The sequence below is a fragment of the Molossus molossus genome, unplaced genomic scaffold (assembly GCF_014108415.1).
Source record: "Molossus molossus isolate mMolMol1 unplaced genomic scaffold, mMolMol1.p scaffold_m16_p_1, whole genome shotgun sequence".
Taxonomy (NCBI): domain Eukaryota; kingdom Metazoa; phylum Chordata; class Mammalia; order Chiroptera; family Molossidae; genus Molossus; species Molossus molossus.
Genome location: NW_023425344.1, coordinates 248,381,722 through 248,395,632, shown reverse-complemented (window position 1 = coordinate 248,395,632; position 13,911 = coordinate 248,381,722). Strand labels below are relative to the sequence as shown.

Sequence of the window (13,911 nt, the reverse complement as noted above, 5' to 3'; positions counted from 1 at the left end):
GCTCCCAGAGCCTCGGTCCCTCTCCCGCCCCCTCTGGCCACTTGGCGACCTGGCCGCGGCGAGGTACGCGCTGTGATCCGGCCTGTTGGGCCCCGCGGCTCTCCGCCCTGTCCAGGAACCTCCCCTGCTCTACAGCCTTCCGAGGCTCCCGCAGTCCGCGGGCAAGTGCAGGACTCCCAGGGCCTGGCCGCGCCCCTCACCCGAGTCCCTCTCTCTTTTCCAGGTTCGCATTCCGCCCGAAACGCCGGAGCGCTCAGACCCTGCGACGCCGCGCGCTGGGCCGGACGACCCGAAGCCAGGACCCCGCACGGGGAGGCGCAGGCGGGAGGGCGAAGGCTCTCCGAGCGGACAACTACTTGTGTCCGAGCCTGCAGGCCTGGCGGGTCCTGGCGCTCCACATCTGTTACCGCGGCAGTGCCCCCCTTATACAGGCGAGGACGCCGAGGTTCGGCGGCGGAGGTGGGATCTGAACCAAGGTTCCCGGTTCCTGAGCCCAGTCCGGAGCGAGCGCACCCCCCGTCCCTCCCAGCTGACAAGCAGCGCACACACCGGGAGGTTCCGGGCCCCAGAGGCCCCGGTCAGCGTGTGGGCTCCCGGGCAGAGCCCCACGGTCCGGCCTCGGCGAACACTCGGGGTCTCTCCTGCCCCGAGCGGCGCGCGGGCGGGCGCACGAAGCACACTCTTTGTCTCAATCGCCTCTGCGCCTCCCCCGCCCGTCCGCCCGCCACGTCCCCCGCGCCCCCCCGTCCCGGGCACGCCCAGCCAATGAGGCGCGGCGGCGGCGCGCAGGCCTCGGGGCGTTGTCCGCGCCTCGCCCACCCATTGGCTGCGCTCTGCGCCCCGCCCGAGCCCACCGGCCGGCCCGAGGGGCGGGGCGCGCGGCCCGAAGTAAGGGACCGCGGCGGCGGGCGGACAGCTCCGAGGGCTCGCGGGCCGGCCAGCGGGGAACCTTGGTCGGGCGAGGAGTCCTGCGCTGAGCCGCTGCCGCCGCCGCCGCCGCCACCCCCCGCCCCTGGTTTGACCGGGGCTCCGCGCCAGGAGGCGGCGGCCAGACCGAGCCTCAGCCCAGCGAGCCGGGAGGCTGCCGACGGCGACCACCCCTGTATAGAGCCGGAGAAGGAGAAGGACACCGAGGAAGGACGGCAATGGCGCTCGACTTCCTGGCTGGATGCGCTGGGGGTAAGGAGGCGGGCGAGGTGCGCGCGGGGCCGGCGACGCGGGGCGCCCGAATCTCCGAGGCCGGAGCCAGGTGCCCGGGTGGGAGGCCAGCTCACCTGCGCGAGCTCGGCCCAGCCCTCTGGCTGGGGTTTCCTCGTCTGTGAAGTGGGGGTGACAAAGCTCTCGTCTCGCGGGGCTCTCGTGGGCGTGAATTGACACCAGGCCCGAGGGCGCCTAGCGCACTGTCCACGAGGACAAGTGTTTTTTAAGCCCTTCGAGGCACGTTCCGACGGGAGGTCTGGGGCCCCTGGCAGCTCTGTGATTTGGCGGAGGCGGGACCGCCAGGAGCGTGCTTCGCCACCCTCTGCGCCCTCTTCGCGGGAGGCCCCGAGCGCCTCCCCCCCCCCCCATCTCCATCCCACCTGGAGCAGGTCGGGTCCCTGGGCCCGAGAAGTTTGAGGCTGGCTCCACCCTTCTTCCCGAAGCCTCCTGGGCTGAGCTGGGGCCACCCACCCACTGGCGGGCTAGCCTGCACTGTAAGGCGCCGTGGGACCCCATGCGTGGAGTCATGCTTTGGCACGCCACCCTCTTTTTACGCCTATCAGTGAGCTGCTGGGGGGCTGACTCTATCCGAATGGTAGAGTGGGCCTGACACACCCCGTGGGCTAGCCCTTGGGCTTACGTGGATGTGTCTGCTAGCGTGGTACACCTTCAGGGAGGCCGGGCCTTGGCACTGGGTTCCAAGTCTGTGTTCCCTGGAGGACCCGAGTAAGTTTGCGGTCCTGGGTCTGCTTGTTTGGCCTTTAGTTTCTCAGCTTTTACTAGGAGAGTTATTTATTCAACAGGTATTAATTGGGAGCCAGGTTTAGCCATCAGGAATTTGGCGATGAGTTGACAAACGTGGCAGGCCCTGCCTCCTGGGCAGAGAGAGGGTATTCCAGGCCCAGTGCAGCTCTGACCTCGGGCGCTTCTCTCCTCCAGCACCTGCCAGCGGTGGGCGCCAGGGAGGAAGAGGAGTGAGGACTATCATTAGCCTTAAGCCCTGGGCGTGAGAAAGCTGGTGAAGGGAGTGTGCCAGGAAGTGATGCGTGGGAAGGGATTTAAGAATGTACCAGTTTGTTACCCAATCAGGCCTCAGGAAACCAAAGACTAGAGCCTCAAGAAGGTGTAGAAACACCAGAGTTTTTGACAAAGCGGTGGAGAATTTCTCCCAGGCCCAGGCACCAGAGGAGGCAGGAAGGAGGAGCCTCTGCCCATCCAGCTCTCAGCTCCCTCCACCCTTCTCTGACCCCCTCTCTGCTCACCTTTCCCTTGCCCTTGTCTGCCACCCCTCCCATGTCCCCCTCACCCTACCCGTGGTGGCTCAAGAGGGTGGGGGCTGTCCCAGGGCCAATGTCCCTTTTCAACTTCTTGGGGAATGTGGGTTCTCTCCCCAGAGGGGCAGGATTCCTGCTGTTTCCCCACAGGTGTCCTGGGAGCTTGGGGTTTGGGATAGGAAGGCTCATCCTCAGGCTGTCCTGCTCAGAGACGCAGACTCAGTCACTCTGGGCTCTTGTTCAGGCAGGGCCTCTTCCTGGAATGCCTCTCTACCCATTCTCACCAGGCTCTTAGGGGTCCTGTCCAAGCCCCAGGGTCCAGTGCCCTGCCAAGCTGTAGGTGCTTCACCAGCCAACCCCACTGTCCCAATGGTGTCCCCATGCAAGCACAAGGTGGGTGGTGCCCACCCTGCTAATGAGCTGAGGCCTGAGCCTCCCAGGTGGGCAAGGATGGAAGTGGCTGCCAGGAAGGAGGCAAAGGGTCAGTAGTTCCCACTTCCCTGGGACCCTCTCCTGGTCCAGTTTGAGAAATGGAGCGACTAGTACAAAATCATCTGCATGCTCCTACGACAGAGCGGGCAGGGGCTGTCCTCTCCCCTTTGACCTGATCGGGTCCCAGGGCTGCCTTCGGCCTCCTGGCCTGGCCTAGCCCTTGCTGGGAGGCTGTCCAGGCACCATGTGCAGGTGACACCCCCACCTCAGAGCCTGGCTCCTAGAGGCCCCTGTCCGGTTCCTTTGGGTTTGGGCTCCTAAAGACCGCAAGTCTCAGGGCAGATGAGGGCGGTGCTTCTCCTTAGTGGCCTGGGGTCCCTCTAGATTCAGATTTCCAAGTCACAGGAGGACAGCACAGCAGGTTGACTGCCTGAAGGTGAGTCACCTGTTCAACTTACCCTTAGAGAAGCGGGGCAGGACCTTGATTGATAACCCCGAGGCCTCAGTTGGTGGAAGGCTCAGGATACCTGCCTGCCCAGCCAGGGGGTCAGACCCAGGTCATCTGCCTGCTTAGACCTGGGCTCTGGATGGGGGTCTCCCTGCTGGGGGCATGGATAGGAGGAGGTGCCGAGAGAAATTCAATGTGGGCAGGGGGACCCCAAATGGGGAGGACATGTGCCCCTCCCACCACCTCTGCTGCCAGGTGCCTTCAGGATGGTGGTTCCCCCTCCTATCCTGGATGGTCATGGGATGGGAGGTGTCCCTGAGAGTCCAGCTTGTGTAAGGCAGTGGGCACTGGCTTTGGAGTTGGGAGACTGGGCCCATTTCTGTTGCTACAAGTGGCCTACGGGTCATCTCAGGGAGATGGCCTGGCCCAGCTCCCCGACTCTCAGGTGACTGTGAGGTTAAAAGGATAAGGCTTTGGGGTCTGGGGGCCCTGATGGAGGCAGGCGCCACAGTCCATTCTGTTGTTGTGGATGCTCTGGGTAAGGGGGACCCAGCCTCTTGCCTGAGGGCACTGAAGCCAGTCAGGGGAGAGAGTGGGGATGCAAATGTCTGCCCCTGCAGTCCTTGCCTGGGACCTCCCAGCAGAGGGAGGGAGCCTCCAACACTTGAGCATCCACTTCCCTGGGACCCCACAGCTGGGCCTGGCTGCAAGGGCTTGGTGGGCTGGAGGGGCCCCGGCTGGAGGGAGGCCGATCAGCACACCGCAGGCAAATGTTAGGTTTCCAAAATCCCGTCACAGCCCAAGAAGAGAGGCTCTAGAACTAGGATTTTCAAATTCAAAACATGAAATGAAAAAAAAAAGGTAGATCTCAAACTATAGAAACTATGTCTCAGGCAGAAACACAGCTGTGGAAGTCTTGGCAGAAAATCAGGTCTTCTCATCCACCTGTGGGTGTTGGGGGTCCCAGAGGGAGACAAGGACCTGAGATGGTGATTGTGATGAATAAATAATAGTGGAATTTTTCTCTGATCAGAAAAAGGGGAGTCTGCAGACTGATAGGCTGGCAGAATGCCAGGCAGGGTTGTTTTGAAGAAGAAAGACACACCCTTGGCATCTCCTGTGACATTCCTGAAATCTACAAATAAAATCTCAGAGCCTTCCTGTCTGAATAAATCAATTATTGACACAGGAGAAGAAACACTCGGGGAGCAGATTTCTCATCTGCAGCCCTGGAAGCCAGAGGACTTTGGGACACCGCAGTCCTTCACGGCCGGGCCCCAGATCCTCGTCAGACACAGAACTATTTGTTCCCTGATGGCCTTAAAGAAATGGCTTGTGTGGAGAGCTGGGTTTCAGGGGGCATTTCCCCATGCGCCATGAGGTTCGAATCCCAGCTCCACCAGTTCTACCTGGGTGGCATGGACATGTCACCTCTTTGTGTCTCGGTTTCCTCATCTATCAAATGGGCTAAGTCCTTTCTGCACAGGTATTAAGAGGGAGGGGTAGTATAGGTACAGAACCAAGAACAGTAGCCAGCAGGCAAACACTTGCTACGTGTAGCTGTTTTAATTAGACATAAACACTGGTGGCAGTAAAAGGACTCTAGGGTGTGCATGCAAAATTCTGGGGAGGAGCTCTGGCTGGTGCGGCTCATTTGCTTGAACATTGTCCCGTGCACCGAAGGGTCACTGGTTCCATTCCTGGTGAGGGCACAGACCTAGGTTTCGGGTTTGGTCCCCTGATGGGGTGCATATGGGAGGCAACCGATCAATGTTTCTCTCCCCTCCACCCCTTCCTCTCTCTAAAATTTAAAAAAAAACCTTATTTTTAAAAATTTGTCTTAGAATTCTAGGGAGGAAAGCGTGGCAGTTACTCAGCCTCACTGAGCCTCTGTTTTGCCCCATGAGGTGGGGTCACAAGGCTGCCTGAGTCACAGGGATGTCTGCAATCGGCACAGCACACAAGACAGAAGTGTTTGTGAGCCTTTGTGCATTTTGGCAGGGCCTGGACCTCACCAAGCATGATTGCAGTCACCAGCGGCCCCCTGGGCCTCATGTGGCTCCCATGAGGGAAGGGCCTAGTCAGCCTGCCATGCACCAGGTCCTGGGTGGGCATTTTCCAGGGATCTCATGGGGGAAGTCGATTCACACCTGGACAGGTGAGAAAATGAGGCTCAGACACCAAGTCCGTTTTCCTTGGCCAGCCGGGAAGTGATGGAGGGAAAATTCAAATCTGGGTGAGGCTCTGGCCCCAAGTCCAACATTTCTGGAGTCCCCTGCCAATGCCAGGAGGTCTTTAAGCAATGGGACCATCTTAGAAATAGCATGTGCAGCCCAGCCAGTGTGGCTCAGTGGTTGAGCGTTGACCCATGCACCAAGAGGTCTCTGGTTCAGTTCCCGGTCAGGGCACATGCCCAGGTTTCGGGCTCTGTCCCCAGTGGGGTCATGCAGGAGGCAGCCAGTTGATGTTTCTTTCTCATCAATGTTTCTGTCTCTCCCTCTTCCTTTCTCTCTGTCTCTAAAAAAATCAATAAAAACATATTAAAGAAAGAAAGGGCACATGCAGCTCACAGGGGACAACTTCTGTTGTCAACCGCAGTGAGCAGCAGGGTGAGAGTTGGACCAGCTTTGAGTTGGACAGATCCTGGCATGACTTTGGGGATGTCACCCCCCCTGTCACACGCCCACCCCCTACCTCAGCCATGAGGACTCAGGGGCTCATGGGAGGAACAGGCTGCCCCTGTTCAGTCCAGCAGCCCAGCACCGACTTCCTGGAGCGCCACCCCCCGCTGCAGGTGTCGGAGACATCTGGGTCACAAGTCCTCCTTTCTTCCTCCAGGTGTGGCAGGCGTGCTGGTGGGACACCCATTTGACACGGTCAAGGTGAGTCTCTTGTCATGGTTTTAGTTTCAGGCCCCGTGGAAGCCCGGACAGGACAGAAGCCTGCGGGCCCTGGGTGTCCGGAGGCTCCTTCCAGTGTGCACCTTTGGGGTCCTTCAAGCTCTTCCCACAGGTTCTAGAGCAGCGGTTCTCAGCCTGTGGGTCACAACCCTTTTGGGGGTCAAACGACCCTTTCACGTGGGTCACCTAAGACATAACAGTAGTAAAATTACAGTTATGAAGTAGCAACGAAAATAATTTTATGGTTGGGGGTCACCACAACATGAGGACCTGTATTAAAGGGTCACGGCATTAGGAAGGTTGAGAACCACTGTTCTAGAATGAAGTAGAATCAGGGTCCTCTGACACTTTGATGGGTGGCCGCGTTCCTCCTGGGCCTGTCCCCACGTCTCCCAGCAGGGCTGAGTGCTGAGGTCCATCCTGGAGCGTGGCCAGCTGAGCCCAGGGGGCCAGTTTCCCCTTGTCCAGAGCACAGACCCCCACACCGTTCTTGCAAAGACAGCTTCTTCAAAGAAAGAAAAGGTCACAGAAAATACAGAAAAATCAACACTGATCAGGATTCCCCACGAACGTGATCTTCACGGAGAGATTGTCAAGACACTGAGCGATCATTCCCTGAGGGCAGGTGTTCACCGGCGGCGTGTTAGTGCGGCAGGCGCTTGGCGCCTCCTCCGAGACCCCTGCACCTGCAGAGCCTGCCGAGTTCAGGTTCTGGGACACTGCAGAACGAAACCAAGGAGTCCATGGTCTTGCGCCGGAGTTCCAGCTCGGAGGTTCCCTGTTGCGGTTTTATGTCCTTGCCCTAGCCAAGTCAGGGCCCTGCCTTGCCAGCTCACCTGGGAGCCAGGCAGCAGGGCACGAGGCCAGACCTTCTGTCTACTGTGAACACTGCCCACCAGGCGAGGGCAGAGCGCAGGCAAGGATGTTGTCCCCAGCTGGGCTTGAGGCAAGCTTCCAGTCTCTTCTTTTCTGGAGCCCAAGAAAAGGACTTGGCAAGCTTGGGGCCAGGTCTCCTCCAGCAGAGACGCCTTGCCTTAGGCATCGACTCCAACCTGAAAAAGGCTGCCCCTGGGCCTGGTGCAGGTCCAGGCCACCCTGCCAGCTGCTCTGCTGAGTGACTTGGGCCTGTCACTTTACTCTTGGGCCCAGCTGTTTTCATCTGCACAGTGAGGGGCTGGGCAAGGTTACTGAGGCGGATTTGGGGCGAGGCCAAAGGGCCAGGCTCTCTGGCCATGCAGTGGCCCCTGAGTTCCCTGAGGGCCACCAAGAGTAAGGCCCTGGTGGAGCCTGTCCACGTGGCTGCCCAGGACAGCCTGGCAGTGTCCACGTTACTCTGTGTTGCTATCTTGTGGTCACGTGTTGTAAAGGCCTCGGAGTTGCATCCAGCCAAGAAGTGGGTGTGATTCACATCCTCAGCCCAGCTTTTCAGAGGCCGCTCTGAGCTATGACTCAGCCCAGGCCTGGCCAGGCCTTCTGCAGGCTCCCACTGGGCCCCTCCGCCAGTCCCCAGCAGCGAGGAGCACTGGTCCTGGTACCCCCACCCCTCAGCTCCTGAGCTGGGACCAGCGCCCTCTGCAGCGATTGGGCTGCAGGAACTGGGCTAATGCCCTTTGGAGCTGCCCTTAGCTGGCACCTAGAGGGAGGAAACCTATTTGTGATCTTGTTTCTTTTTCTTTTGCCATCATGTCTGGGCAAACCTGGGACACATCGACAGGTCGCCTCCCACACGATCCCGACCAGGACCAGGGACAAACCGCAACCAAGGCACGTGCCCTTGGCCAGAATCAAACCCGAGACTCATTGGTCCACGGGCCGATGCTTCAACCCCTGAGCCAAACCTGCCAGGGCTTGGCTTTATTTTTTTTTATTTATTTTTTTTATTTTTTACAGAATCTGGTTTTTTTTTATCCTCATTCGAGGACATTTTTCCATTTTTTGTGTTCAGGTAGAGTGGGAGGGGGAGAGAGGAACAGAGAGAGAGAGAGAGAGAGAAACATCGACGTGAAAGGAACACATCGAGTGGCTGCCACCCACACAACCGACCAGGGCCGGGGACAAACTGCAACCGAGGCACATGCCCTTAGCGGAAACCGAACCCGGGTCTCTCTGGACTGCAGGCCGACGCTCTAACCGCTGAGCCAAACCGGCCAGGGCCCCCCATTCATTTTCTACTTAAAAACAGAAATGTAGGGCTGGCTGGTTTGGCTCAGCGGTTAGAGCACCAGCCTGCAGACCGAAGAGTCCTGGGTTTGGTTCCTGCTAAGGGCATGTACCTCAATTGCAGTTTGTCCCCGGCCCCGGTTTGGGTCGTGTGGGTGGCAGCCACTCGATGTGTCTCTGTCACATCGATGTTTCTCTCTCTCTCTTCCTCCTTCTCTCCCTCCCACTCTATCTGAAGATAAATGCAAAATGTCCTCAGATGAGGATTAAAAAAAAAACAGAAATGTACATAGAACCGTATATATTCTTGCTTTGGCAAAAGTAGGATTTATTTCATAGCTCTGCAGTTGAAATTTAATGTGTAGGAAAGTGCACATGTGCTAAGTGTGCAAATCTAGGAATCATGGGAAAAGAACAAGGCCAGCCCCCCCACCCCCTACCCCCCACCCCCTTCCCCTCTCCAGGCCTCCGCCATCCTAAGGCCAGGGTCCATGTTGTTTTGCCTTTCCTTGAGACTTGCAGAACGGACGAGGGGCATCTGTGTTTGTTGTCAGTCACATGGTCTCATGGCAGGGACATTCACAGTTTAGTCGTCCAGGCTCTTGGGACTGAAATTTGAGTCCAAAATTTGGTTTCCCTCTATTGAGACTAGAACCACACCCACTATCCTCAGCCACATTTCTAACACGAAGGTAGTTTTCTGTCCTACTTCAAGGGGACAGGACAGTACCCAGGCGAGGGTTCCCAGCCCGCTTGCACCCGCCAGTGGCTATCCCAGGGCAAGGGAGAGGCTGGGAGGCGGAGGCTGGCCCCCAGGGGAGGGGCTGGGAGATGGAGGCTGGCCCCCAGGGGAGGCCCTGGGAGGCGGAGGCTGGCCCCCAGGGGAGGGCCTGGGAGACGGAGGCTGGCCCCCAGGGGAGGGGCTGGGAGGCGGAGGCTGGCCCCCAGGGGAGGGGCTGGGAGGCGGACTCTGGCCCCCAGGGGAGGGGCTGGGAGGCGGAGGCTGGCCCCCAGGGAGGGCCTGGGAGGCGACTCTGGCCCCCAGGGGAGGGGCTGGAGGCCAGAGGCTGGCCCCCAGGGAGGGCCTGGGAGGCGGACGCTGGGCCCCAGGGGAGGGCTGGGAGGCGGAGGCTGGCAAGGGAGGGGGCATGGGGGGGGCTGGAAGGGGGGGTGGGAGGGTGGGCACTGGCCCAGGGGAGGGGCTGGGAGGCCGTAGGCTGGCCCCAGGGAGGGCCTGGGAGGGGACTCTGGCCCCAGGGGAGGGGCTGGGGAGGCGAGGGCTGGCCCCCCAGGGGAGGGGCTGGGAGGCGGACTCTGGCCCCCAGGGGAGGGCCTGGGAGGCGGACGCTGGCCCCCAGGGAGGGCCTGGGAGGCGGACGCTGGCCCCCAGGGGAGGGGCTGGGAGGCGGAGGCTGGCCCCCAGGGAGGGGCTGGGAGGCGGACTCTGGCCCCCAGGGGAGGGGCTGGGAGGCGGAGGCTGGCCCCCAGGGAGGGGCTGGGAGGCGGAGGCTGGCCCCCAGGGAGGGGCTGGGAGGCGGAGGCTGGCCCCCAGGGGAGGGGCTGGGAGGCGGAGGCTGGCCCCCAGGGAGGGGCTGGGGGCGGAGGCTGGCCCCCAGGGGAGGGGCTGGGAGGCAGAGGCTGGCCCCCAGGGGAGGGGCTGGGAGGCGAGGCTGGCCGACAGTCTCTGCCCTCAACTGATGTTGAAAGTTTATGTGGCTTTAACCACCTTCCTGAGCTAGAGCTGTCTCCGCCCATCGTTAAAATGCAACTTTGTTATAGGGGAGTGTAGCCTCACCCCAGAGACCAGGTGAATCCCACGCTTCCCTTCTCTGTCCTCCCTGAATCAGACCCTGGGCCTGGACCCCGGCCTGACCCCCAGAGTCCCCCCCTGGCCTGGCAGGGGCAGGAAGGGCAGGGTTGCACTTGGGCCCAGCACAGGTCCTGGGCTGGGGAACTGGTTGAGAAAAATCATCCCCCTCTGAACCAGGGGGTGTTCATGTTGGGGTCTCCCAGGCCTGGGCTTGTGTGCAAATGACTTTTCTAGGGTGGGGTCATCAGTCCCCAAAGGAGATCCTGTCATCCAAAACATTAAAGTTATCGATTCTAGATAGTATGACATTTCACCCCCACACCTGGTCTCCCAGACACCCCAGACCCAGGAGTCGCAACAAGGGGAGGCGGCTTCTGTGGTCTCTCGTGGGACTCGAGCTGGCCGGAGCCTGGGCATGAAACTGTCCGATTGCAAAGACTCAAAGACATCACCGGGGTGTCCCAGAAATGCCACCCAAGGAGGGGACAGCCCCACTTCACGTCATCTCTGCTAACAGCCCTCTTCATGCCAGTGTCGGGCGCTGCAGGACAGAGAGCGGTCCTTCCAAAGACCCCAGAACACTGAAGGGAAAAGGAAAAGCCTCTGAGCCCGTCTCCCCATCTGAAATGGCAGTGACTGAACCCACCTGGGCTGGTGCTTACCAGCCTGGGGACCCCTCTCCTGCCTGGCACAGATGGGCACTCACGTCGTGGTCCTGGTGGTAGTGAGGATTTCTGTGTCAGAACGGGGGAGAACGTGACTTCACACACACCCGGGACAGATTCCGAGCTCAGGAAACGTTCCTCCCACTCTGCGCTGCGGGCCAGGGCCGTGTACCCAGCGCAGAGATAAGCTCAGGGTCAGGATCAGCAGACTCAGCGAGACCGGAGCGCGGGCTCCTCGGTCCAGGTGCTGGGCCTGACTCCCAGGCCCGCAGTTGCTGACGGGGTCCCCAAGGAGGCTGTCAGCTGCTGTCCCGTGACTACTAACTCATGGCCACTGCGCTCACAGGGGCTGCCGGCAGAGCCCGAGCAGGAGCCGGGGGCCCAGCGCCGTGGTGCCCGCTGCTGTGCGCCAGCTCCTGACAAGGGGAGTTCTAGGTCAGGAGCCCCGTTGGCATTGGCCATGATTTGCCACCAGAACAGTGGGGGGTCCTGGGAGGTGCCCCACTCAGTGTGCTGTAGGGACAGTGAGAAGGAGGCTTGGTGTCTGATGGTGGGGCAGAGGTGTAATGGCCACCGTAATCAGGAGTAGCGTCAGACCGAAAGACAAAGCAGGCAACGCCATAGAATACAACAGAATTTACTGTAGGATGACTGACTACGGGCAGATGGGGTCAGAGCAGAACAGACCCTCGGCAATTCTGCACACATTCTCCGCTGCCGGGCCCGTCACAGTGCTGTTTTGACAGTATAACCCAGCTACTGACTGACCAGACCAAGGGACAAAGAATGCAGTTGTCCCAGGGGCCGTACCTCCTCTGGGTGGTCCTGTGACCTATGACTGCTTATAATTGACACGATTACCAGTTTGATATTTATCTCAGTTGTCATGCTATCTGGGCTGTTACTAACACAACTCTTAATGGCTACATTTTAAGGCGCACAGATAATCATCAAGTACAAGGCTTTGATATAGTTGCTAAGGACAGTGAGGTTGGTCACAGGTCACAGCATGACACTGAGGTCGGGACGCAGACGTGGAGTTGGCTTTGCTCACATCTACATCTGTACACACAGCCTCCACTTGTCCGGGGTCTCGGGAGGCCCTGCCCCTTCGGGTGTCTGGCTGGCTGGCTGCTCACCAACACCCCTCTCTGAAGAGGCATGACACCTGGCCTCACCCACCTTGAAATCCCCAAAACCACAGAAAGCTAGCTGCTGGTCACCCTGCCCTGTGGGCCGGCCTCTGCTGCTGCTGTACCAAATGCCGGCCCCAGGAGCTGGGTGCTCCGGCGCATGCTCGCCCCCTGTCATGGGCCTCTCCTTCCAGGTGCGGCTTCAGGTCCAGAGCCTGGAGAAGCCCCAGTACCGAGGGACTGTCCACTGCTTCCAGTCCATCATCAAGCAAGAGAGCGTGAGTGGTCTGGGCAGGGCAGGGGCGGGGCCCAGCCTCTAGGATGCTGGCTCCAGACCGCAGGGTGGGGAGGGGTCGGGGACTGTTGAGGGAATAAGAACCTTGGAAATGGGGTGGTGTGAATGCCCAGGCCTCGCAGATCGAGGTTGGTTCTAATAAAATTCTGTCAGACCCTCGTACACCTGGGGTGGGCTGGGGCCGCCCCACCTGCAGTGCAGATTCTGTGGGGAGGTGGGCTACGCGCCCATGCCCCCACCAGGAGGTGGGCACCTGACGCCTCTGTGTGCCCCACAGGTGCTGGGACTGTACAAGGGCCTGGGCTCACCGCTCATGGGGCTCACCTTCATCAATGCACTGGTGTTTGGTGTGCAGGGCAACACCCTGCGGGCCCTGGGCCGAGACTCGCCGCTGAACCAGTTCCTGGCGGGCGCAGCGGCAGGCGCCATCCAGTGCGTCATCTGCTGCCCCATGGAGCTGGCCAAGACTCGGCTGCAGCTGCAGGACGTGGGCGCGGCCCGCACCTACAGGGGCTCCCTGGACTGCCTGGCACAGATCTACCAGCAGGAGGGCCTGCGCGGCGTCAACCGGGGCATGGTGTCCACACTGCTGCGCGAGACGCCCAGCTTCGGAGTCTACTTCCTCACCTACGACGTGATGACGCGCGCCCTGGGCTGCGAGCCGGGGGACCCGCTGCTGGTGCCCAAGCTGCTGCTGGCGGGCGGGACGTCGGGCATCATGTCCTGGCTCTCCACCTACCCTGTGGACGTGGTCAAGTCACGGCTGCAGGCCGACGGGCTGCGGGGGGCCCCGCGCTACCAGGGGATCCTCGACTGCGTGCGCCAGAGCTACCACGCCGAGGGCTGGCGCGTCTTCACCCGTGGGCTGGCCTCCACGCTGCTGCGCGCCTTTCCGGTCAACGCTGCCACCTTTGCCACTGTCACTGTCGTGCTCACTTACGCGCGGGGCCCGGAGGACCAGTCTGAGGACGAGGCTGTGCCTGCTGCCTCCGGGCCTGCGCTGGCCCAGCCCTCCAGTCTGTGACTCCCAACTCCTGTGGCATAGGGTGTGACCTCCCCGGGGCCACTTTCCAGAAACCCAACATAGACATAAATTGCCCACCCCCCGCCCGGCCCACTGTCCTGCCCAGACACCGGGGGCTGGGGACTCCGCCAGGTCTGGGCCTAATGCCACTCATCAGCTTGGTTACCTTGGCCACAAGCTTGACGTCCTTTTTTCTCAGCTGTGAAATGGGGACCCACATTGAGCAGTTGGGAAGCTGACACTGTTACCTGGAAGTTTCCAGAAACCCGAGCCAACACTCCAGCCCCTCCCTGGGGTCCCGCACCACGGGCTCTCCCATGGGCGGGCTCTCCGTGACTCCCTGACTGCACCTGCGGTCCCTGGCGGAGTGCTTGGCCGCCTGGCCAGGCTGTATGGGGACCGGCAGCTCCGGGTGCTTTCTGGTGTCAGAACCGAATCCTCTGCCAGAGAACCCCAGCTTCTCCACGTGGCACTGCTGGGAACACCCCTACTGCCACTCCCGTTGGAGGCTGACCTGGGGCCCTGCCAAGAGGCCAGAGGTTTGCTGGAGGCTTCGTACCCTCCTGGAGA

At 60.7% G+C, this 13,911-nt stretch overlaps 1 protein-coding gene across 1 annotated transcript; it reads left to right on the top strand.

Annotated features, from left to right (window-relative positions):
• Window positions 1-1,026: 1,026 nt before the first annotated feature.
• SLC25A29 (solute carrier family 25 member 29) lies at window positions 1,027-13,911 on the top strand. Its single transcript, XM_036281664.1, has 4 exons — window positions 1,027-1,179; window positions 6,193-6,236; window positions 12,217-12,300; window positions 12,595-13,911. Exons 1-4 carry the CDS (start codon window positions 1,146-1,148, stop codon window positions 13,339-13,341), a joined length of 909 nt encoding a protein of 302 aa, XP_036137557.1. The 5' UTR covers window positions 1,027-1,145; the 3' UTR covers window positions 13,342-13,911.

Coding starts and splice junctions, on each gene's coding strand:
- SLC25A29 (XM_036281664.1), top strand. CDS start 1,146: ATGGCGCTCGACTTCCTGGCTGGATGCGCTGGGG. Junction 6,237..12,216: donor ACCCATTTGACACGGTCAAG/GTGAGTCTCTTG, acceptor CTCTCCTTCCAG/GTGCGGCTTCAGGTCCAGAG. Junction 12,301..12,594: donor CCATCATCAAGCAAGAGAGC/GTGAGTGGTCTG, acceptor TGTGCCCCACAG/GTGCTGGGACTGTACAAGGG.